Here is a 21,715-nt window from a genome sequence, read left to right as displayed (position 1 = left end):
ATTAATATAGTTACCTTCTATTTATGGCAAATTTCCTTCTTTAATATATGTATTTATGTTTGAAAGTCAACTTAAAGAAACATATTTAACAGTAAAACACAATATGGCGAAAACGAATGCCAGATGTATAATCAAGAAAGAATGCAGCTGCTGCCAAGTGTTTTGTTTCACATAATCATCTTCAAAAAGTCTTATACGAGTTTGCAGTAAATGTTTTAGAGGATTAATCTCACTACATTCCTGGTCTAGTTCCTTGCTTGCAAACTGCATGGCTGGCTGAGTCCTTTGGCCCTTTTCTCTTTGTCATGCTTATTTTGTTATCAAGACAAACTCATGAACTTTTTACTTGAATTAAGTCCTAAAAGCTTCTCAAGGACCAGGTGCCAGGCATCCCACTCTGTCCACTTAAACCCTACCTGGGCGAGAACTTCCATGCACATCTGGTTGATCAGACAGTAAGCGCAAAGCAAGGAAGTGAAACCCCAGGAAAGTGGAAGGTGAACAGCACGGCACAGGATGAGGCCGTGTGTCATTCTGCCAAGCACACCTACTGTCTCAGTTCCCACACACGTTTGGGTTGGGTTAGCAGTTACCTATTATCTTCAGAATTCTCTCGTCAGGTTGTATGCCCCTGAGAACAGGAACTAAATGCTACTGTAAATGTCTGCTATGTGTTTACTTAAAGTCACTGGCATCAAAGAACCCGAACTGCCTCATTATGCAATGCATTGTGTAGAGTTCAGAAACAAAGACAGGGCTCCCTCACAAGCAGAACGACACTTGAGGAAATCACTGTTTTCATGACATTAAGAGTAAACCTGAGATATACAGGTTCTGAGAATCATAAATACGAGCTTTTTCATTTCAATTTCACAAACTTGAACAGTTAGTACAAAAGTGAGGGAAGGTGTCTCCTGTGTGAAACATGATTAAGTTCTTGGTCAGCTCACATTTAGCGAACCCGGAACCATCAAGAGTAGGTTCTTTTGAAACAAGTTGGGGGGTGTTTTATTTTAGGCACCAAAGCTACCTTTCCACTTTTAAGCCAAGCTACAATTCTGAAAACATATGTAAACCAGAATATATTTTTAGAAGTTACTATCCTTATTTATTCCATTGTATAATTCTCATTTACATTTGTTCTTAATAATTTTATATGGAAAAAACTTCTTCAGGCTCTTTCTCTTCTGTCATTATAAGAAAGTCATGTCTACACACATACTTCTAAAAAAAGGCAAGAAAGACCAACCCATAGTGTCCAGAGGGCACATTCAGGTGAGAAAACGCTAAGGAAAATATGCAAGGAGGTTATTGCTAGAAAAGTCAGGGCAGTGGTCCCTCCTTCGTGGTGGGAGGGGTCTGTCACTGGAGGGTAAGGGGGCTCAGTTCTATTACTTGACCAGGGCAGCATTCACTTTATAATTCATTGAGCTATAGATTTGACTCGTGTGGTTTTTCTATGTCTGTGTTTATTTTATAATAAAAACATATTTAAAACAGCATACTTTTAACACTGCTTCATCTGTCAGAAGAACTAAAGACATATTACACATAAAAGACTTTTCTTAGTTCAAGGAATACTAAAACATGGCTCCCTAGAGGAAACTCCTTCCTCACAGCAAACTTAGATCCACTCTACTGTAAACATTGGCACAGCTGATGCTGAAACTCAGGGTCATCTGAGGAAGACAGATTCACTTGAGTCAATGCCCCAGGAGGGACCCTGCTGTGACGTTCCAAAGAAAAATCTATCTGCTATGACATAACAGTAATGTGGCATAAACTACCCATTTAATGAGAATTCAGCTTTAAGTTTAAGAAAGCCTTGAAAGTAGGAAACTCCAGTGCTGTGAATGTCAGCTAACCTTGTTCTCAAAGGCTATCCATCTATTTCAGAACAAGCAGCATAACTGGATACTTCCTGTAGAAAGTGAGGCTGATCATCCAAGTCACTTTCTACAGCCCGATGACTTCCTCCAGCCTGACTCGGGGAAAGATGTCTGCATTGAGCCGTTTTTACAAATTATGACCTACAGAAGTTACTTTGTTCTGTTCTGTGTGCTTATAAACCAACATTACAAAGGCAAGAAAATGCAAGCCAGACTAGAAATAAACACAGCAAGGTCACTACCAGTCCCTGACACACCCAGTGTTCTGCAGCCCCTGCTCACGTCTCTGCTGCTGCCAGAGAACCTTTCCAGAAATCCCGAGAGAAGTGACCTCCGAGGGACCGCAGCCCATTTTCCCATCTTCCTTGCACCAGACTGAAATGCTTTGTGGTCTTCATTTCTAAAAATACTGCTGGTCGCTGTATAGTTTCCACTACTGACATTTAGTGCTACCTACGACAAACTCAGCTCCTATGCGTACATACTCATTTAATAAAAAACTTAAAAAACCACCTTGAGACATATTCCACCTTGAAGTTGGAAGAATTTGGTTCAAAAGTCTGCCAAGGCTTTGACTAACGATGTGTCAATGCAGGTTTGTAACAAATGTTGCCTGGGGCGGGAGGGTGTTGCTATCCAGGGAGGCTGTGCCAGGGTTGGGGCAGGGGTCATATGGGAATTCTCTATAACTTCACTCAGTTTAGCTGTGAACTAAAAACTGCTCTAAAAAAAAAGAAAAAAAAGAAAAAAGTCTAGTAAAAACAAAAGTCTGCCACAGAACACATAACTCAGAAGTGACAGAGTCAGGACTCAAGCCCAGCCTGGATTTGGCCACCATGTTGCCGGTCTCTGCTGGAAAACCAGCTCACAGCTCCCCAGACACAGCAGCCCATAATCACACTAAGGAAGCTTGCTCAAATTTCTCTGTGCAAAAAAAAATCTACCTTCCATGAAATATTTTTGGTTGTTTCTTTTAGGAGGACCAAAAAACACACAACAGGTTCTCGAATAACGTCATTCTGTTCAATGTCATTTCCTTACAACACCGATGAGGAAAAAAGTCCATTCCTGGTGGGACCACTGTCTGTGTGGAGTGTGCATGGTCTCCCATGTCCATATGGGTTTCCTCCAGGGACTCCGGGCTCCTCCCAAATCCCAAGAATGTCACGTGAGGGGAATGCCCTATGTACATGTACAGTGTCCCTATCTTTGTGCGCATGGGTGGCCCTAAGATGGAAGAGCACCTGTGGGGGTGGGGATGGGGCGCCCCCACCTTGCTTCCTGAGCTGCTGGGAGAGGCTTCAGCCATCCATGACCCTGAACTGAAACCAGCAGGTTAGAAAATTGTTACCTTACTTGTTTTTAGTATTAATGTTTCTCAAATGTATGTGTAGCTGATGTTTATTTTAATGTTTAATATTAGAAGTGTTTGGGGTCTTTATTTAGAAGTTTGGTGATGTTTTTGTGACCAGAAATATGTGGTAGGAACTTAGCTCTGATTCCCATCATTAGCTGCTGGTAAAACTGGCTTACTTTAGGTTGTTTCTCTTAATGTCACAGTTTCCAAGAACCTGTCGACGACTAAGTGAGGACTTGCTGTGCTTCTACAGTGACCAACGAAGGACGCAGAAGATGGCACTCATTCCCCTGCACGTTCTAATATCCTAAACCCCACTGCAGTGTTGGGAATGAACTTTTGGTGCTGATGGCATTTAAATGGAATTGTCACCTGGTTCTCAACCCTGGATTGCATTACCTCTTTAACACAATGCAGCAAGAGACGGACCCTTTTTATTCCCTTTCTAGTAAGCATGGCTGATAGGTTTTAGAATAAACAACTGAGTAATTCAATCAATGTAAGGACCTGGAGGAAAACCGTCAGAACCTGCATTGCCAGGCAAGGCTTCATAGAGCTGACAAGGAACAAACGGCTGGCCAGTGGAGGGTGGGTGGGCAGCCCACCCAGGGAACAGGGCCAGCTTCACAACACCCCCTCCCCAGGATACAGCCCATCTGTTGAAAGCCATAGAAAACACGTCTGGTGCTGAAAAGCTGGGGAGAAGGGCACTTCGGAACTCACCTGTACACTTGCTCCAACAGGTGCTTCAGGATTGATGTCACATATGTGAAGCCTAAGGACTGACAAGAACCTGCATCCTGGGCAATGCTGTCCCTCAAGTACCAGGAAGGGCAGTCACAGTCACCAACCTCAAAAACCTCTGGTGTTGAAGGGCAGCTCACGGAAACAGAAAGGTGTCCCCAGGCTGTGATAAAAGAGGCCAAATAATCATGTGGACACTCAGGCACTCATGGGAAATGAGGAAGGAAGGACACAGCAGTAGCCTGGGGGCAGGGGGTGGAAGTCTGGAGGCAGTGCACCTGGGATCTAAGTCTAACTCGGCCATGGATGAGTGGTTATTTCACCACACCCAGCCCCACTCTTATGACTTTAGATAACCAATATTTTCAAACCTTACAATTCTTTTACTCCCTAGTTTTTTAAAAGAACTGCCTGAACACTAAATAGATGTCAGTAATTTTGACCTTCTACCATCAGGTATTCTGACTTTACATGAAACAAAATTCTATTAACTGAAAAATAAAGTTTAAAAATTGTTTTTATTTATTGATTTTAGAGAGGGGGGGGGGAGGAGAGAGAAACATACATTGATTTGTTGTTCCACTTATTTATGCATTCATTGCTTGACCCTGGACCGTACTCGCATCCTTGGAGTATAGGTATGGCGCTCTAACCAACCAAGTACCTAGCCAGGGTGTGAACAATAAAGTTTTAAGAGCTGAAATGAATTTGGATAGCTGACTGATTTTCAACACTTTTTTTTTATATGAAGTTGCCCAATTCACCATCAAAATCTTCACAAAGTCAGAAAGATGTCTATACCAGTACACTGCTTTGATGTGAAAGCAGGTGTTTGGCGCACTAACTTCTGTTAGAGGAGGAGGAATATAAACACAAGCATTTGCTTATATTAAAAAAGACTGAAGGATAAAGCAGAAACTAATGAGACAGGTAGGCACCGGACTGGGGAGGGGGGAGCGTTGGGAAGACATCCTGGAAGCCACTTCTAATATACTATGTTTAGTCATGTTGACTTGGGAACCTTGTAAATGTTCTTATATGATTAGAAAGCAAAATTAAATCAGTATTTTAGAAAAGCAAGTGCTAAAATTTCAAACAAAATGAGACAGATGATCCTCATTGTACACTAAAACAGTGACTAAACTACAAAGAGAATTAGTTCAAGTAACTTTAAAACTTAGTAACTTCGTTATATATCACTAATAAAATGTATCCTAATGATTAAAAGACTACAAGTGAAACCAGAATGTGGCATATTCCATAAAAAAGTGACCTCATTTCTTCAATAAATGGCAAAGAAAGTGGGGAGGGAGGAAAGAAACTATTAAAAGACTAGAGGCCCAGTGCATGAAATTCGTACACTGGTAGGGTCCCTAGCGGCTGCTGGCTGGGGCCTCCCTCCCTTCCCCAGGCCAGCCTGCCCCCTAGTCAAACTCCCGGAAGAACTCTGGTTGAGGGAACAATTTGCATACTATGCTTTTATTATATAGGATGTTACCTGTCAGATGTGGACCTTATTTGAATCCTGAATCAAGTATTTATGGAACAATCAGGGAAATGTGAATAGTAACTAGATATTATATATTATAAAGTACTGTTAATTTTCTTAATGGTATTGTGTATATATAAAGGATAAAATGGAATAATGTCTAGGATTTACTTTAATATTGTAAGATGGAGGGGACTGTAGACCAAACAAACAAACAAATAAACAAAAAAAACCCAATCTACTTGCCCATATGTTGACTATGGAAGCTGGGTTTGATATATTATCCCTACTTTTGTGAATGTTTGGAATCTTCCATAAGTTAAAAACAAACAGGTCTAGCAACAAGTTTCAATGTATATAAGGATCTAAGGATCCCCTGGAACAGTGCACAGCTGATAGGGAGTGTGTGAGGTTCCTACACAATGAAATGCTGGCTCAGGCCCTCCCTGTCCACCAGAAATCAGTGCCAGAGAAGGAAGACTCTTGCTGAAGGACATAGATACAATCAATGGAGAGGAGAGACCAGCAGCCAGTGTCCTGGCTCCCAGGCCAAGGTAACATAAGGCAAATTTTTTAAGATTAAAAAAAAAAAATTGACTTAAAAAACTACACCATGCATTATAAATTCACTGTTTCCTTTGTCACCTCCATTTTATTTTAGTTATTGTATTTTTCAGTTCTAAAATTCCGACTTGTTTTTCTTTATATCTTTTTTTTTTTTGGCTAAAACTTTCTATCTTTCCACTTGTTTCAAAAGTACCCTTACTTCTTGGAACATTTCAATAATAGCTGCTTTAAAGTGTGTTTTGTTTTTTTATTGAAACCATAACAGCTTACCACAAACTTAGCTTCTTAAAATAACAGCCTTTTATTATCTCAGTTTCTGTGGGTTGGCAGTCTGGATGTGTATGGACCAGCAGAGTTCTCTGCCTAGGGTCCCATAAGGTCTAAGTCAGGGTGTCAACTGGCTTAGGGTTTTATGTGGCTGCTCTGGGAAGAAGGTACTTCTGGGCTCGTTCAGTTCTGCTTGGATACAGGACTGAGGTCCCCAGTCCATGCTTCTGGAGCTGCCTGTACCCCATGGCTCCCTCCATCTTCAGAGGCAGCATGCTGAATCCTTCTCAGGCTTCCACGTCCCTTCTGCTGCAGCTGGGGAATGAACTCTGCTTTTAAAGACTTGTGGAAATAGATGAGGCCCTGCTGGATGATCCAGGACACCTCTCTTTTAAGATTAGCTGATTGGGACCCTAAATTACATCTGTAAAGAGCTTTTGCAGCATAACATAACATGTCCCCAGAAGTGATACTAGTGGATGAAGGTCATGAAGGCCCAATTTTTGCCTACTCCAAGTCTTCATCAGGTAATTCCAACACCTGCAGCATTTCAGCTTTTGTCTGACTTTTCTCTTGTGAGGTGGCATTTTCCTGGTTCTGCATATGCTGGGTAATTTTGAATTGTATCCTGGACATTTAAAAAAATGTGTTATGAGACCTTGGGTTTTGTTTAAATCCCATGCAGAATGCTGGTACTTTTGCTTTGGCAGGCACTGGCCTGGCTGGGTGCAGGCTGCAAGTCCCGACCAGCCATCTCCAGGCTGTGGATGGCTTCAGCTCATCTGCAGAGGCTCTGTCCTCCCATGTACCACAACCCAATGGCCAGCATTGTTTCCATTATTTGAGTTGCCAAAGTCTCTGGCAAGTTGCTCAGGGTCAGAATCATGCCCGCACAGCTCAGTGTTGAGCCCCAAAGTTCATAAACCACTTGGGTCACTTTTCTGAGCTCCTCCCTCTTCACAATCTCCCTTGTGTACTTTCCAGTTGCCTGGGGCTCTCCTCAGTCCTCCAGCCAGAAACCTGGGGCTTTAGTCATTTCCTGTGACCAACCCATGTCTGGGACCAAGCTGCAGGAGGTGAGGGAGACAAAGCAACAGGTTCCCCCACACCCTTAGAGATTCAAGTGTCTGTAGGCTCCTGCTGCCACAGGTCTGAGTGGAAGACAAGGAGGGAGAGGACAAGTGTGGCTTTCCTCACCCTCTCTCTTCTCCTGCAGCTCTCCTTGCACCCACCTGTGCCCATCTCTGGGTTTCAGATATCTGAAGACTAGGCTGGGGATGCTGGGAGAAAAACAGGAACCTCCCTGTTGGTGCAGTGTACTTCAAATTCTGTCCTTTGTCCCCAATCCGCCTGTCACCATTTACTTGTCAGAGTCCCCAAATAGCTCCATGCAGCTGTCCAGGCTCTCTAGCTACAGTCAGTGGGAGAGTCAGCGTGGAGTGTGCACATTCTGCCTTCTTGGAACCAGTCCTTGACATCCATGCACACTAAACCAGGTCTACAGTGGTTATCTCTGGGCGAGGGAAGAGTTGATTTCTATTTCCTTTCTTCCAATAATCTGTACTTTTCAAATTGCCATTACTATTGAAATCAGATGGCTTTTCTGCAGACTACTGTTTAACTACAACCTGCTTTAGAAGTCTTCACTGATAGGGTTACTTATAGTGTGTTCACCTGCCAAGAGAAAGCAGGAAGGACTATTCCCTCTTTCCTCTAGTTGTACTCACTCTTCTTTCTAAAACAGTTCATTTAACCCTGGTTGTTGTGGCTCAGTTGGTTGGAGCCTTGTCCCCTACACTGAAAGGTGGCAGGTTCAATTCTCGGTTAGGACACATACCCAGGTTGTGGGTTTGACCCCAGTCGGGGTGCATATGGAAGGCAACCGGTCGATGTTCCTCTCTCACACTGATGTTTCTTGTTCTTTCACTCCCTTCCTCTCTCTAAAATCCATTAAAAATTTAAATAAATTAGTTCATTTAAATAAAAATTAATATTTTCAAACACCTGGAATAGATATCTTGTTCAGATACAGTCATGGGCTGTTAATGACTGGGATACAGTCTAAGACATGCATCATTAGGTGATTTGGTTGTGCAAAAATCATAGAAGCACTTACACAAACCTACATGGGACCACCTACTGTTCCAAGTTTACTAGCCTGGACAGCATGTTACTGGGCAAAACACCATGGGATTAAATCAAGCACAAGAGAAAATGATGCTATCAAGAGACAGTAAACACAGATGTATGAGGCTGCGGCCGGTGTAACACAGCTGCTGTTTTATAGAAAACATTTTTTTATAAGTAGGAAGAGTACACTCTAAAACAGGGATGGGGAATGTCCAGCCCGTGGGCCATATAAAGTCGGCAAAATCATTTGGTCTGGCCCTGTCGAAGTATTAGGGGTGAGTTAATTATTTGTTTGACCAGATATAGTAGGCTAATTTATTTTTATTGATTTCAGAGAAGAAAGGAGAGGGAGGGAGAGACATCAATGATGACAGAGAATCATTGATCGGCTGCCTCCTTCATGCCCCCTACTGGGGATTGAGCCTGCAACAGGGGTATGCGCCCTAAGTGAGAATTGAACTCCTGGTTCATAGGTCAACACTCAACCACTGTGCCACTGGGTGGGGCAGCAGGCTAATTTTTAAGCTAATAATTTTGTATGGCCTGCGAGTGATGTTATAAATATACAAATGGCCTTTGAGAAAAACAGTTCCCCACCCCTGCTCTAAAATAATGATAAAAAGAATACTGTAAATACATAAACCTGTAACATGACCATTTATTACCATTTTCAAGTATTATGTACTGTACATAATTGCATGTGCTGTACTTTCATAAGTGTCAGCAGGTTTTTTTACACTAGCATCACCACAAACACGTAATGTGTTGCACTATGATGTTGTGACGGCTGCGACATCACTGGGATTTTTGGGGAACTGTTGTATATGAAGTCCCTTATTGGACAAAAGGTTGTGATGCGGCCATGGCTGTAGAGACTTGTTCCCCCAACATTCACCTGGTTAACTACCACCAATACCACTGGGGTTTGAATCGTGAAGGAGACAAGCATTAATGAAGCCGAGCCATTTAAACAGTCTGTGAAATTGCCTAGTGTGCTTCCTTCTTCCCAAATACATTCTCATTGGCGGCTGGAGGATGCTCAGAGCCCCCTCGCCCCACGAGCTCTACTGTATCATCATCTGGCATCAAGCAAAGGACCAGAAACCACCCCTGCAAAAGCAGCTATTCTGCCTCGGATTTTTGGCCCCTCACTTGCACTGGCCCCTCCCAAGGTCCTATGCAAACTGTGCCTATCATTAGAGCCTTTTGTAAAATTTGCAAAAAATATTCTAATTGCAATGGACAAAGACTGCTGCCTCTTTGCACTCTCTCCCTTTCCCTTTATATCAGGTTGCTTAGAAGGGGCATCTTAGATCCAGCTAAGGGCGCAATGAGTTGGAAACATTTATTTTAGGTTTAATAGGTTCATTTATATGTTGTTCGCAGTTACTTCTGTGTATACTTAAGTTATGACCAGCCATCTCAGTGCAGGTGTGGCTTCCAGGAATACTGTTATAGCACTGTGCCTGCTCACCAGGGGCTAAGACAAAGGGCCAGGTGGGGGCCGCAGCACCTGACTGGGTACATCAGGACTAGCACGGGAAGTGTGTGGGCAGAAACAAGGCTTGAAAACCTGTGGCGCTCCTGTCAGAAAAATTGATAATGTAGTAATATAATTATAAATGTACCATAGATTTTTCTACTTTTTTGAATGGAATTGTGCAAAACAGAATTTAAAAGAACTCATACTTTTCCAAGACACACAGCTGTAGCTGTACTAGAAACAGCAAATATGTCTATACGTGAAATCATGTTTTCTGTATCTATCAATAATAAAGTTTTTTTTTTATCAACTATGCTAGAGGAATCACTAAATTCTTTCCATTCTCTGTCATATGAAGAGGCAATTAAAAAGTACACAGTCAAAGAAAAAGTATTACAGCATGTATCAGGTAACTAACAAATGTGCTATTTTCTGGGATTTAGTGATTTGTGTTCCTGGTCAGATTCTTCAAATCTGAAGCTTACTTGTTTTTTTATAATTCTTAATAATTATTCACTTTCAAAATTAATTATTTGTAACATTGTATTCTTGTCTTAAAGAGGCCCTCCTTCGCCCAACTGTGTAAGTTTCAGGCCCCATAAAATTTGGCATCTGCCCTTGCCCCAAATGAAATCTAATTAATTTTATTGAGCACCCAGTGTGTATCAAGCAAGTCTAAGTACTTAAGGACACGGGACTTTACAAGAGAGAGAAAAATCCCTTTCATTATAGTGGAAGACTATAAAGAGGAGAGTGTGCTAAATGGTGGTAAGTCCATGGAGAATGTCAAGTAAGGACAGCAGATGGGATGTGACAGGTGGAGAGGGAGGGGGAAGGCCTCAATAAGAAGACAGCACCTGCATCAGGCTTAAAGAAGGTCCTGGTGCATATTCCAAGAGCCACCACATCCCGAGTGACCGCCATTGCTAGGAGCCCATGCCACACCCTCCTCCATGTCATCGCATTTGATCCTCAGGATCCCATTTACAGACCAAGGTGCAGAAGGGTTAGTGACTTGCTCGTGGTCACTCAGCTCTGCAAGTCACCCAACCCCAATTCCATGGTGTACTGTCTCCTCTCTGCTTTGAAGGACCCAGATGACTAGCACAGGGACACAAAGATCTATAAGGGGAGACAACCATGTAATGGCCAAGAGCACCTCCACACTGTAGTACCAGAGAGCAGAAAGTACAAGGTAACATCAAGGAAGAGAGTGCTGCTAGCCTGACCCAGAGAGGCTTCCCAGGCCTGAAGTTGGAGTTGGGCCTTGCAGGTGACAGGAGACCAGCTGGACAAAGAACAGTGTGCACAGGCATGGGACTGCTGGGTAAAAATGGAAGGCTGTGTGTGGCTGGGGCCCCAAGGATGCCCATGGCGGGCTGGGCAGTGAGGGTGTCATGGCCCAACCTAAGAGGTCTGGATGCAATTTCACACCTATTTGAGGTCTATAGCTGGGAAACAATGAGGAGAATAAGCTGGGAGAGATGGGCTGAAGAAAGAGTCATCACTGCATCCTACAACATCATAGTAACATTTTGCATTTGAATTTTAAAATGGCTATAAACCAAATACCAGTTTAGGGGTAAAACAATCCTATGACTCTAAATAAAACTACTTATATCATTCTAATTTCACTTCTGATCCTTGTCGTCTTCACGTATTTTTACAACATATAATTGCTGTGTACACAGTTTTGCCTTTTGGGTTAAGCCATGTTTTTGAACACATTTCAATTTTTTTGGGAGGGAAGGACAAGAATGGGGTTGCCAGAACATGCTTATTGGCTGTGGAGTGCTATTCCATGCATATTGGAATTTGTTTTAAAAACTGGAATTCCAAAATCACAGTCTTTATCACATACTGCCAGTTGCTCTCCAAAAAGATTAGATTTACAGAATCACCACCAATGTAACTGCTCCCCAGAAACTCACAAAACACTGGGATTTTTTCATATTAAGTTTTGTGGAACCCTCACCTTTTTTAGTCTGCTGCCAAGGTAAAGCCTGGAGTGACTGCGGTTTTCCTGCATACCTAACACTATGCTGTGTGCAGGAAGCTCATGAGCCATTGGTAAGCTGATAAGAAAGCGGGTAAAGGAAAAATGCAAACAAACCTGAAAGGGGAAGCAGCAATAAGAAAGACTTCTTACTGTCTGAGTATAGAGGTGTTGATGTGACTATGGTAGGAGTGTTTAAAAAGAAGGACAGAATTCCTTGTGGCTATATGGGTTTAAAGAACTTGCATAGAATTATTCCTGCATCAGTCTTTGCTTTGTCAATCCAGTGTATATCCTTCCCTCCATGCAGAATAACTGCTTAAATCCTGTCCACTTCTCACTGTCTACTGTCTACTCAGACTAATCTTTCACCTGAGAACAGAATGGCTAACATTTATTAAGCACTGACTGCGTACCAGGCATCTTGCTAGCAGCTATCCTATTAGTCCTCACAACAACCCTCTGAGGTAAATTTTAACCCCATTTTATCAACAAGGAACCTTGTTGAGGCAGCAATGAATTAATGCCATATAAACTTCTTTGGGAAAGGAATTAGTAAAGAAAGAACTTGGAAGTCCATGACGAAAAGATGTTCATGTAAATGAGCCCAAACTTGTGCAGTTCAGGAGGATGCACATCCATGCAACCTGGGCCATGAATGTGCAGTAAATGGGGCGGGGACCATACCAATTACTCCAGTGCCTCTCCTTTAAAACGGTGCCATGCAAACTGGCCACATCTCTGCAGATTTGAAAGAACCAAACAGAACCACCAGCATGACACGATTCACAACTCAACACAGAATTATGTCTTCCGGTGTCCAGGAACTCAGAAAAAATTTTCAAAAAATACCAGATACAGAAAATTAAAATTATATTTGGTCTACAAGTAAAGGTCACTCCATGGTGCTACCTCAAATGTCTTCTCCCATCTCGCTGGCATCGAGAAAATCTGTGTCCTCTGTTGCAACACAGTCTACACTCTAACCCAGGGCCACCTGATGGTTATCAAACATTTCCATAGTGGTCCAGCCAAAGATACCTCATGGAAACAAACAAAACGAAGGTAGAAAGAAAACCACCCTCTAAAGATTTAGCCCTGGGTCTTAAGTCTTCCCATTTTTTTCTTTACATTACGTACTGACGTTACTCCCATCAACATGCCTGTTTTGTTTTTTCACAGCCATTTCTGACTAGGACCAGGGTCAATGAAAAAGATGTTTGTGTGATGGACTGGACCATATCCTGGTCCCACCCTTCATGGTTTTCCTTTAGAAAGTGCCCCACTGCCTTAGGAGGACAGTATTTCCAGACCTTAGTGGAGTAAAAACTTTAATACCTAACGCCGAATTCCTCCCTTTAAGATACAATATGAGGAAAGGCCAAGAAGGGCCTGGTCCACGCCAACCAGGGGAGCTGCCACCTGTGGCTCTGCGCAGGCCTCCACAGTGCACATCTGGGCCTCCGCGCGGGGACTCTCCGTCCCACCCGCCCCCGGGGCCTCCACGCGGGGCACACCGGAGACTCCACGTTGGGCACTACCGTCACACCACGGGACACTCTCCGCCCCGCCCACCCACGGGCTCCACGCGGGGCCCTCCCGGGGCACCACAGGCCTCAGGCGGTGGGCTCCCCACACATGGCCCTCTTCTCACGGGGCCCGCCATCCTAGAAGGCCTCGCGAGCGCGGGCGTGGACTCCTCCGGTGGACCGCTGTCTGAGGCGCCCGAAACGCCGCGGTACATACGCACGCCCTGCCCAGACACTCGGCCTTCGGCTTCCGCCGCCCGCCCCCGCGTCCTTGCAGCCCCGAGTCCTCACCCGCCAGAGAGCCCGTGCAGTCTCCACCAGCGGCCTCCGGTCCTCCGCCGGCTCCGCCCGCTCCCGACTGCCCGCGGGGCGCGCCGCGCCCCCGCCCCAGCCCGGAGCCCCACCCCCTCCCCCGCGGACACGCCTCCGATTGGCTTGTCTAGGCGCGGCATTGAATTCTGATTGGTGAACGGGCCTGGAGTGGGCGGGGAGGCGGAGGGGCTCCTGTGGATTCTAATGCAAATCATCAGAAACTCGGCTCTCTAAGCTGGACTCTGTCCTGGGCGTGGCTTCGACTAGGGAGCGGAGCCTCGGGCTCGCTGGGCGGAACCCGTACTCTGTCCTGGGCGGGGCCTGGACTTGGGCCTGGGCGGGGAGGCTCCCTCCGCCACCGGCGGAGCCATCCTTCTTAAATTCCACCCATTGCTCTCCTGGGGCTACCGAGACCATAGACTAAGGGCACCGAGTGCAACAGGAGGATGTGATGCGGCGAAGATGCATTCCTCTTGGAGGAGAACCGCGGCCTTTCAGCCTTTGAGGACCACTCCTGCTCCCCGACCCCGACCCAAGCATGGAAATGTGACATCACCGCCCCCTCCCGGCTCGCAGGAGCACATACTCCTTCTCCTCCAGAGGCTCGGTGAATGAACTGCGCACCCACCCTTCAGGGCCACGCCCAAAGTGCCCTCCGAGATGGGTGTGGTCCTGGCACCGCGGCTTTATCCGCGGGGATTACTCCAAAACCGACTGGGGTCGTCCTCGAGGCGACTTCTACAGTGCTCCCGACTCCTGAGCCATGCCAGATACCTCGTTTCCGAAAAGCCGAGATGGGAGTAAGCGTCGCTCCCGGTAGGGGAGGCTCAGGTTCCAGGCACGGCAGAGACCCTCCCTCCTCCTGACCCCCCAAGCCCTCCACCGCTCCCTCTGGGACTTCCCTCTTAACGGCCCCCAGTGACACCACCGCCAGCCCCCACGTCAGTACCCCCAGCGGCTGCACTCACTGCCCCTAGGGTGACGCAAAGCCCCCACTAACCCCACCCGCACAAGAGGTGCATAGCGCCATGGGGGACTGCAAACTGGAGTCTGGTTAGAGGGCGGGTGACCCTGTGGAGGCTGCAGCTTGCATGCTGGCTACCACAGGGGACAGAGAAGGAACTAGAGACAGCGGGAGCTTCACTACTCAGTGGGACAGCGAGTGCTGTCCAGACCTCCAGATCAGCCTTACAGTCCAGGTGAATTGAAAAGGAACTTTCCTACTGATCTTAGTAATATTCAGAATAGATATGGTTTCTATTTGTCATTCATTGTACTTCCAGGTATTTAGTAGCTGCTGCCACAGTGAATGAGATTTTTATCACTAAAAATTTTTGTAAAATACTTACTGACTTTAGAGAAACATCGATTTGCTTGCCTACTATTGATACATTCATTGGTTGATTTTTGTATGTACCCTGACCAAGGATTGAGCCTGCAACCTTGGTGCATCAGGAGGATGCTCTAACAAACTGAAATAGCTACCTGGCCAGAGTCCTAAGTAAAATTTATTAGTGAGTAGACATCATTGAACTCTTACTAGTGCTGTCTATCAGACATTCTTTCACTTTATGTAGGTGATCAGATCATCTGTAAATAATTCCTTTTCCAGTCTTTATGGCTTTTCTTTGGGACTGGATTGCCAATACAAAATTGCTGACTGCTGATGCTATCGATGCAAGTAATTTACCTGACTTTAGACACACATTTTAAGGGCTTTGAACCTTTCCCAGAAGACCTTACACCTTTCCCTGGGAAAGAAACAATAATGAGGAGTACTACTTTAACCTCTAAACAATAGTGCTTTATTGATGAAAGGTTACTTTCAATGGATACAAAATGGCTGTGTAAAATTTTTTCAAAATAACAATTCTATAGGTAAAGAGTATGGCTTAGTAAAAGAACAGTTATCTAGTAGCAAAACTATTTCAGTTTGAGCAACGGGAAAAAAAAGATTTAAAAGTATAAAGGTGTAGGTCCACCCATCTCACATAACCATTACTAGGTGCAGTCAGCCCCAAATAGTTTTACTCAAACACACACAAGCTTACACAGATCACTTGCAAATGTCCCCCTGCCTCCCTTTAAACAGCTTTTATTAGCAGTTAATAAGTACCAAAATAACCCAAGTAATTGGCCTTGATGGTACTCTCAAGTTATGGAACACCTTTTCTTGTTGAAAACTTTGCAAAATATGCCTAAACCTAAAGGTTTTGACCATTCACAATAGTTAACAGTGAGGGGCCAAGTTAGCAAAAATACCGTATTATTTTCTGTAGTACACTTTTGTAACTAACATATTTTGACCTCATGTTATTTTTTGACCAAAACCAAAAAACCCTCTTCATTCTCAGATTAAGCATTTTCTCTATTTTAACCCCTCCTGTTATAGCAAAATGAAAATAGTGAACCAGCACCTGCTCCCTCCAGGTCTCCTTTCATCTGTCACTTTCTTTTTCAACTTCAGTAGAAATGTTGAATAAAAGCAGGCCTTGGAGCATCAGCACCCTGGGAGTGCAGAGCGTGAGTGCCACAGTGGAGGATGAAGACATTCCAGGAGGGAACGGAAGGGCCAAGGCCACAGAGCACAGAGAACCCACCAGGAGCGGCTTTGACTGGCAGTACCTGCAAATGGCCCATGGTGTAGTTTTGAAGTGTTTTTCATTCTTACATGATACATGGAGCAATTTGTATTACACGTAACGAAGGAAATGACGATGGCTAAAAATAGGCAACACAGTCCACACACACATAAAAAAAAATAATAACTACTGCGATTTGCCTCTCTTCAGAAAACCATTCAAAAAAGAATTAAAGGAAAGCCAAATCTAGGTTTGGCACCCACCAAAGGACCCCATTTCCACTCCTGAGGCAGATCTTCTACACCTTTAGTTACAGAAATATATTAAAGTGCAGTATAAAAATACAAAAGGTCAGTTTCTGAACAGATCAACTGCTAATTTTCTTTAAAAAGTTGACTTAGTGGAGTAAAAATAGTTTATTGACTTTCATTGTGTTGTTAAGAATCTTAGTTGCAATATGAAAACTGGAGCTCATGGATACTCTGACTTTTTCCATAGCAGAGTATAACCAGTATTAGTGGAAAACACTATAAAAAGTGGCTGTAACAAGTTCTCCCTGCCCAGTGGTTTAAAAAATGACCTAGTATAAGAATGTAGAAATTTCTAAAATTTACCCCTAAAAGCCTGTTTTTAAAAGAAAGCTACTTAAGTATAAGCATATATCTCATTACATAATTATTTTTCATTTGGTAAACAGATGAATGTGCAGATGAATTAACGGTATTGTATTGTAGCAGCAAAACTGGTCTTGGGTATTGTGATCAAACAGAAAGGAAGGCAGGGAAGAATCTCCACATGGTGCTCCAGGTAAGTAAATGGCCGGGTACCTTCTATGTCATTAGATGCGTATCTCTACCACTCAGAATATTTGGGGTAAATAACAAATCAAGAGTGCTCCTCCATGACTAGTTGGTTAGGCCAGTCAGTCAAATCATTTTAACATACATGCCGACTGATCCCTGGAAATGAAATCTAACATTAGTGGTTAGTTAAGGTGAAAGAAAATGAAAATGCAAAGTTCACTCACAAAATATAAAGTCTACCCTCTAGTAATGAATATAAATGTTAAAAGTACTTCATACAAAAGAACACATCAACAATTTTTTTAAAAATTAAATTCTTGGGCCACAGGCACTGTAAAGTGTGAATGCTCACTTCTCCAACAATTTCTTGAAAACACAGAGCTGTATTTCTCATTTGGAATACTTTCTTTATCTTGCAAAACGTTTTCTGAAAAAAGAAAACAACACGTTTAAATGGGAGGGATGCAATGCCTGCTGGTTTGACCATTAATAGCATGCTTTTTCTGTTAACGACAGAGTTAGCAAAATCAAAATATAACTTATGAGGCTCCAGGAAATTAGGACTGCAAAACTGAAAAGTATACAAAAATATAAATCCATTTTATGTACCTAAAGTAGAATTTCCCTAATTCCATAATTAAAGTTTTAAAAAGAGCAGCAGTAAGGTCAGAGGAACCCAGCAAACATTTATTGCCCCCTCCCACCTTAATAGAGCCTCCAGAGTCCTTGCTTCTTTCCACTTGCTTTACCCTCACGTAGCCAGTGGGTGCTAACTTGCACATGCAGAATCAGCCTCTGACGTCACTAGTTATATGACTGCAGGCAAATAATCTTAAATGCTCGCAGAGCAGCAATGTCCTTATTGGCAAAGTGTGAACTCAGCATATACCCTGGGACTGTGCTAAGGTTTCAACCAACTCTGACCCAGGTGGAGTTACATGGTCGGTCTCAGGACAGTAACTACTTATATAGGACAACTGTACTTGTGTTTTTTGGTGAATCTATTTCATAACTAAAACCTTTCCCAATAAAACACACGAGGGCAAGAGCTTTGTTTGGTGACCAATGCCTCTGGTTATGCTCTAGGTTCTTCCTTTATCACCAGTCTGTCTGTCATGGAGGACTCCTTGCCTTTTATCTCATCAATTATGCCATGTGTCAGCTAAGCCCAAGACATTCCTGTCATTATACCCTGAGGGGGTTTTCATCAACACCCTCATGCTTCTACAGTGAGGTCCCTAATGTGCAGTGCAGATGCTGTCCTTGCCATCCAGCTTCTCCTCAGACCTGAGCCAGCTCACACTCTGTCCAGCGTCGGTCATCTTTCTTCTGAGGACAGGAATTGCCTCTACCTAACTCCATGTGACTGCTTCCTTCTTTCTCTTGAGGTGATGCAACAGCCACTAAACAGCTCTGAATGCCCACCTATCTAGAGCACACAGGTCTGGGTCCCCAGTCTGTGGAGTCCCTTCAAGCAGGGAGGCCAGACACCTACTGAATCACTATTACCATGGGTTGGAGCAGAGCTGTGGTGAGGAAGAGGGAGGTCAGCAATCTCTATCAGGGTAACCCTGCCCACCAGGAATAATTCACCTGTTTTACCAGCTTTGTTTTTGGTCTACATAAGCTATTTAACACTTAAAATTCTCTTTGAAGAGATATTTCCAGCTTTAATTAACTACTAACCCTAACTAATAAAAGTTACTTTAATATAGTTTTTCTTGTATTGTTAATCATATTTATAAGCTTGGAAAATATGAAAAATCTTTCCTAGACATGAGTGAAAGAGAAGCTTCCTTTTTTAGGAGCAACCCTCTCCCTTTAAATACAGAGCTTCCGAATGTCAACTGTTAGTAAAACCTGAGGAGGCAGCGGCACCTGCCCTTATGTTCGAGCTGAGTCAGTAACAAAGCTGCTCCTGGGCTCACTACCTCACACGTGGTGCCCGTGAACTGCGCCGTCACCGTCTCCGCCCTGCATCTGCAGCTGCATCTGTGCCTGCATCCTGGCGATCATCTCCTGCATGCGGCGGAGCTGTGGGCACAAGACAGGGACACATCACTGTGTGCAGGGTCTGCTAGCCCTTATTCTTTATGGGTGTCCTGGGAGGCCTAATATTAACTTCTACGCTTACCCAACACAAGACAAAGAATTAACAAAGAACTTTTACAAACCAGTAGAATGAGCAACAACTCAATAGAGAACTGAGCAAATGGTAAGAACATGCAATTCAAGTATAAAAAAGAAATGAGTAAACAAAATAAAGACAATGAGAGATTTTTTAAACCTAAAAGGTGGGAAAGAGACTGGGGCTACCCAGTGGAGAATGTGAGCCCAGGCCATGGGACAGCCCTGTCACTCCCCTGGAGAATGTGCATCCTCCACTATCCCTATCCATTCTACCAGTGTGGTTTCTACATGTTTAAAAGACCTCAAGGTTTACAAGGATTATAAATTATTTACCTAAGTTTTCTTCAGGTAACTTTTTAGTTATGTTATTTAAAAAATATTTTAATTGATTTTTTAGAGAGGAAGGAAGAGGGAGAGAAAGAAACATTAATGTGAGAGTGAAACATCGATTGGCTGCCTCATGCACACCTCATGCTCATTGGGGAATGGAGCCACAACCTGGGCATGTGCCCTGATGGAGAATTGAACAGGCAACCTTCCCATGAGCAGGATGCCACCCAACCAATTGAGCCACACCGGCCAGGGCTTGGTTATGTTTTTAATATTTAAATATTTGCTCTATATTGAATTTATTTGGCCAAAGAAGTGAGTCTTATTTTTGTTTCCAAAAGGCTGCCCTGTTCTGGGATTACTTACTGAGTATGTCTGGATCCCACAATTCAACAAACCTCAAAGCCAGCTTTGTCAGAGCACATTTCCATCCTTCTGACCTAGTTCCTGACATGTACTGAATCAACCTCCCACACCTGGACCAACTTCTCAGGGTGACCACTGTTCTCTGACTTCTCTGTAACCACCAAAGCCAACCTCTTCTCATTAGTCTATTTCCTACAGCGTCCTGTGTTTCCCCTGCTTAGTCTTCAAAAGAAACATTACAATTATGTTATCAACCTCTTCCCTCAAAGTAAAAACTTGATAAGCACACACAAGTCTGCTGGGATTGCATTAAATTTAGAGAAAACTGTGATCTTTGTATTAAGCATCCTAAAAAGTTGTGTCTCTATTAAAATTTTGAAAATTGTCAGTAGTTTTCTAGTTTCTTTCCCCACGTAAGTCCTATATATTTCTCCGTAAATTTGTTAATGATTGTGAATAGCAGTTTCTCATTATATTTTCTAATCGGTTATTACCTATGTATAGGAAAGCTGATTTATGAACATATTACAAAATCAGTCATGTTACTAAATTCTCATTGGTTCCAAGTTTTTTCCCTAAATTGTGATCGGAAATTAAATGAGATAATACATGTAAAACAATAGGCATATTATTATATATTGATGGGTATATGAAGTACATTAGCTACATGAAATATATTCCTTCTTAAAAATAAGGGAAGCTATAATAAGCTAATTATAAATAGTATTCTTGATATAAACTAAACAGCTTTAGATTTAAAAGTAATACTTTTCTACTTACCTCAGCTTCCTTTTCCAGCAAGATCTGATCTTTATTCATGTCCTCATTTTCCACCTTTCTAAGAGTTGAAAAAAATTACAATTATAATACGGCAACAAATATAAGTTGGTTATTTCTGATGACAGATAACCAAAGTAACATTTCACTTTACATTCCTCAGACATGTATCTACTTAAAATTACATATATTTATCATTTTCCTAATTAATGACATGAATGAATGATGATGAAAAAAGAACAACATGAAATGGAAAATACAAGAGATACTCTAAGCTGGGATGATGACACTTCCATCGTTATCTACTAAAAATACAGCAGCTACTTCCTGAAGAATACTTTTTTGAGTTATTCTTTATAAACACAGACTATGTCCATCACACTGAAAATAAGGAACAGGCTCTGGGGTCTAAGCAGAGGGGGCCAGTACAGAAGCCCCAGCTCATGAAGACACAGCTTCTAATATGCTAAGGCTGGCCTACCCGTGGTCGGCAAACTGCGGCTCGCGAGCCACATGCGGCTCTTTGGCCCCTTGAGTGTGGCTCTTCCTAAGCCTTAGGAGTACCCTAATTAAGTTAATAACAATGTACCTACCTATATAGTTTAAGTTTAAAAAAATTTGGCTCTCAAAAGAAATTTCAATCATTGTACTGTTGATATTTGGCTCTGTTGACTAATGAGTTTGCCGACCACTGGCCTAGTCCATTGCCTGGTTGTCTGCTCCTCAATGGGACCTCCTTGTTGCTTCTACCTTTCTTAGTGTCTAGACCCCACATTAATAAAACAATAAAGTAGACTTTAATGTACACTTTGTATATATGCACATATCTATCAAATTTTAAAAATGTGAATATTTTAGTGAACTACAATTCAGAAAATTATTTTACTGAATGCTGTACATTACTTATTTATTAAGCTCTATGCACAGATGTGATTTCATCAGACATGAATCAGGTCTCAATTAA

At 43.0% G+C, this 21,715-nt stretch overlaps 2 protein-coding genes across 4 annotated transcripts in view; both read right to left on the bottom strand.

Moving 5' to 3' along the window:
* The window catches only part of FARP2 (FERM, ARH/RhoGEF and pleckstrin domain protein 2), a 100,244-nt gene extending 86,426 nt beyond the window's left edge, over window positions 1–13,818 (bottom strand). For 2 of the 3 annotated variants that reach the window (XM_006083011.2, XM_014467163.1), the window contains exons 1-2: window positions 13,743–13,818; window positions 3,970–4,153 (exon numbers count right to left, since the gene is read on the bottom strand). The gene's annotated coding sequence lies outside the window, so the exon portion shown is untranslated. The remainder of the gene's footprint in view (window positions 1–3,969; window positions 4,154–13,742) is intronic. The other variant, XM_014467155.2, reaches the window with a different exon arrangement.
* A 1,727-nt stretch (window positions 13,819–15,545) lies between these two features.
* The window catches only part of SEPT2 (septin 2), a 32,294-nt gene continuing 26,124 nt past the window's right edge, over window positions 15,546–21,715 (bottom strand). Inside the window, exons 10-12 of the mRNA XM_006083005.3 lie at window positions 20,755–20,812; window positions 19,080–19,182; window positions 15,546–17,575 (exon numbers count right to left, since the gene is read on the bottom strand). Coding sequence (XP_006083067.1) covers window positions 19,081–19,182; window positions 20,755–20,812 — 160 coding nt within the window. The 3' untranslated portion in view covers window positions 15,546–17,575; window position 19,080. The remainder of the gene's footprint in view (window positions 17,576–19,079; window positions 19,183–20,754; window positions 20,813–21,715) is intronic.

This window comes from Myotis lucifugus, unplaced genomic scaffold (genome assembly GCF_000147115.1).
Source record: "Myotis lucifugus unplaced genomic scaffold, Myoluc2.0 scaffold_5, whole genome shotgun sequence".
NCBI lineage: Eukaryota > Metazoa > Chordata > Mammalia > Chiroptera > Vespertilionidae > Myotis > Myotis lucifugus.
This window is presented reverse-complemented; position numbering and strand designations above follow the sequence as displayed.